Source organism: Cyprinodon variegatus, unplaced genomic scaffold, assembly GCF_000732505.1.
Source record: "Cyprinodon variegatus isolate N-32 unplaced genomic scaffold, C_variegatus-1.0 Scaffold245, whole genome shotgun sequence".
In the NCBI taxonomy this organism is placed as follows: Eukaryota; Metazoa; Chordata; class Actinopteri; order Cyprinodontiformes; family Cyprinodontidae; genus Cyprinodon; species Cyprinodon variegatus.
The window spans coordinates 421,022-423,799 of NW_015150698.1; the positions used below are offsets into that span (position 1 = coordinate 421,022).

At 39.3% G+C, this 2,778-nt stretch overlaps 1 protein-coding gene across 6 annotated transcripts in view; it reads right to left on the reverse strand.

Annotated features, from left to right (window-relative positions):
* Positions 1–2,188, reverse strand: part of arhgef6 (Rac/Cdc42 guanine nucleotide exchange factor 6) — a 50,723-nt gene extending 48,535 nt beyond the window's left edge. For 3 of the 6 annotated variants that reach the window (XM_015381964.1, XM_015381967.1, XM_015381968.1), the window contains exon 1: positions 1,909–2,187. In XM_015381964.1, the coding sequence (XP_015237450.1) occupies positions 1,909–2,073 (165 nt within the window). In that variant the 5' untranslated portion in view covers positions 2,074–2,187. Of the gene's footprint in view, positions 1–1,908 lie in introns of all 6 variants that reach the window. The other 3 variants (XM_015381965.1, XM_015381969.1, XM_015381966.1) reach the window with 2 other exon arrangements.
* Between the last annotated feature and the right edge of the window lie 590 nt (positions 2,189–2,778).

Below are 2,778 nucleotides of genomic sequence, written 5' to 3' on the forward strand. Positions count from 1 at the left end.
TAACATTGTTTTTGGACAGTAAAACATGCAGGGGACCAAAACGGACATTTGAAAAAGTGCAGGGGACCTGCCCCATGGCTCATTCTATGAGGTATAACAATCTCTGACTTTTATAAACAGAAAAATGTTGTCAATGAAGTGTTTTATTTGTTTTTAAAATTTTCTGATAATTCTATTTTATGGTGCTTCAACTGATTATTATCAATAATCAAACCCTTTCTCTACCAAGGGTGGCCATGGCCACTCTTGGCCCCCATCTAGCTCCGCCCCTGGTCTGACTCCACAGCTTTGATTCCCATCATGCCGAGCTTCTTTCTCAAAATACTCCATTCCTCATATACATTACCTGGTACTTTTTTTAAGCCATGCACAACACTATTAGCTGGATAGCCAACTTTCATTGAATTTACACTTCCATACATTGTCCAGAAAAAGTTATTGGCGCATCACCCCAAGGTTTGTTTGCAACGTTGTTTTTATTGGTTCTGCTGTCAGGATGGAACTAATAACGGTTACAGCAAAGCTGTTTGGTAAATGTCAAAAAAAATTATTGCGACTTATTTTAATTTTTGATATGAACTATGAAAATAAAATCCTATTTATGACTTGTTAACAATTTTAAGACCTATGAAAGACTGATTTAAGACATTTTAATACCAATTAAGGCCTTATTCCTATATTGAAGAATTCAGTGCCTTTTAAGACTTTTTAAGGATCCCTGTGAAGAGACTGAAATTCAGTTACCTTATTCACAATGGCGTAATGACACAAAAATAGGCCTGTAAGCAACGTTACCTAGGTGGGCCCATATGAAGTACAACACCCACATCTCCTACCCACGTAACGGTTATGGTTTTAATCTACGCTCTGGATTACCCATAATTCCAAGTTGTATTGGAGAAAAAATACTCAAATACATTGTTCTTTTAAGATCTTTATTGCGGTTTTAAACATATTATATGAGTGTGTTTTTCACCAACCGTCTAATTAACTATAAACACTTATTAACATAGTAATTAAAAGTACCACTGTCTGCTTTGCCATTGGTGTCATGTTTAAACGGGTCACCATATCCTGTTGAAATCTGCCGTGTGTTGGAGTATAAATACGGTCTGGTCAATCAATTTAGAATCAGGTGTGTTTAGGAATTTTTCGCACCATTTTATCTGCAAAGACACTTCCTAGTCCACCATTGGTAGGGGGCCAACCAGGTATCAGTGAAGCAATTGCAGTCTCCCCTAAGCAACCCGATAATTACACCATTGCTTATTCATGATAATAACTTACAAACTGCACTTCAATGTGTTAAAACTTTTTACCTTGACAGTAAAATCCTGTAAAGGCGAGTAATACATTGACAGCAGGCGTTAGGGAAACACATCTCGACACAACACCGGGAAGTACAGCCACTCAAGAGGAAGTGACGACCTGAATTTGCAACTGTTATCATGATCAACTTTGTTATCTCTCCATTTGACATACAAACCAACTTTAATCTCAATCAGTAGTCATTGCTCTGGTGGATCCTCCTGGTAGAACTGTTTACCCGCTGAACTGTTTGATGCACTCCTGACCAAAAGTGTTTTAGTTTAAGGTTTTAGTAGCTGTTCCCACTGACCTACTCAGTCATATCAAGAATGCGGAACATTTTTTTTCCACAGGAAATCAAATATTGAAATCTGTTGTCTGTAAACTCGTAAAATAATCGCTTTAATTCGATGCAGCGCTCGGTTTACATATAGAAAAACCCGGTCGGCTGTCAAAAAAACTTAGAGCTCGGACAGAAAACGCAAGGCCAGCGGCTGCAGACACAAGTTCCTGTCGGATATCACTTTCATCAAACCCCGCCCTTCTTCACACCGTCGATCGGTTTTGACATTTGTTTACTTTGATAAATGACCAGCTCACCTTGGGTGTGAATCCCGGTATGAGTCGCTCCGTGAGCTTGCACAGGACGACCCCATCCTTGAGGGATGTTTTCAGGAACTCCTCTGGGTCCGCTATGTTCTTTTTGGGCGAGCTGAGCACTCCTAAAGAAATCAACCACGTTACCGTCTGCTCCTCGGGATTCATAGCTCCGCACGATGAGCATTTCCTAAGCCCGCATTGCTAAAACTGAAAAGCGGCGGCCTGTTCCGTATCAATATGCAACTCACATCCGCACTTCTGCTAGAAGTTAAAAAAAAAAAAAAAAAGCGAGGCGGTGAGAGGGGGGGTTGGACGACGCAGTTACTACACGCAGAACTGATGATCACCCCTACTGGCAAACACGGTACCTCAACAATACACAGGCTGCTGTGTTAAGCTATGTCCCTGCAAAGAAGCACATGCTGTGTGAGCAGCAAGGCTAAGAAAAAGAGGAAAGTAACTGATATCTTAAATGCATCATTTTTTTATTTTATATTTTTTTTTTGCATAAGGGAAAAGCAGCCTCTGTACCAAAAACTGATGATTTGGGAATAGGGTTTGGAGATTACACTTAATTTATTGCAAAAAGACTCAGATGTTTCCAATTTTGTCACGTTGACACTTTAGTATCTTTCCAGACTGTAGTAGTCCAAACATATGAAATAAGTCTTGTTCTTCTTTGTTAGATTGGCGGATTGCAAACAATTTACAGGTGCATACCGCCCCTACTGTACACAAGTGTGTAACTCTATAGTTCCACTTACCATATTCTATTTTTTATTTTCGTGTTATGTAAAAATAAAAACAGTGCTTTATTAATAACCACATTTTTTCCTCCCTATCTCTTTCTGTCCCTAAAATTCCTTTAAT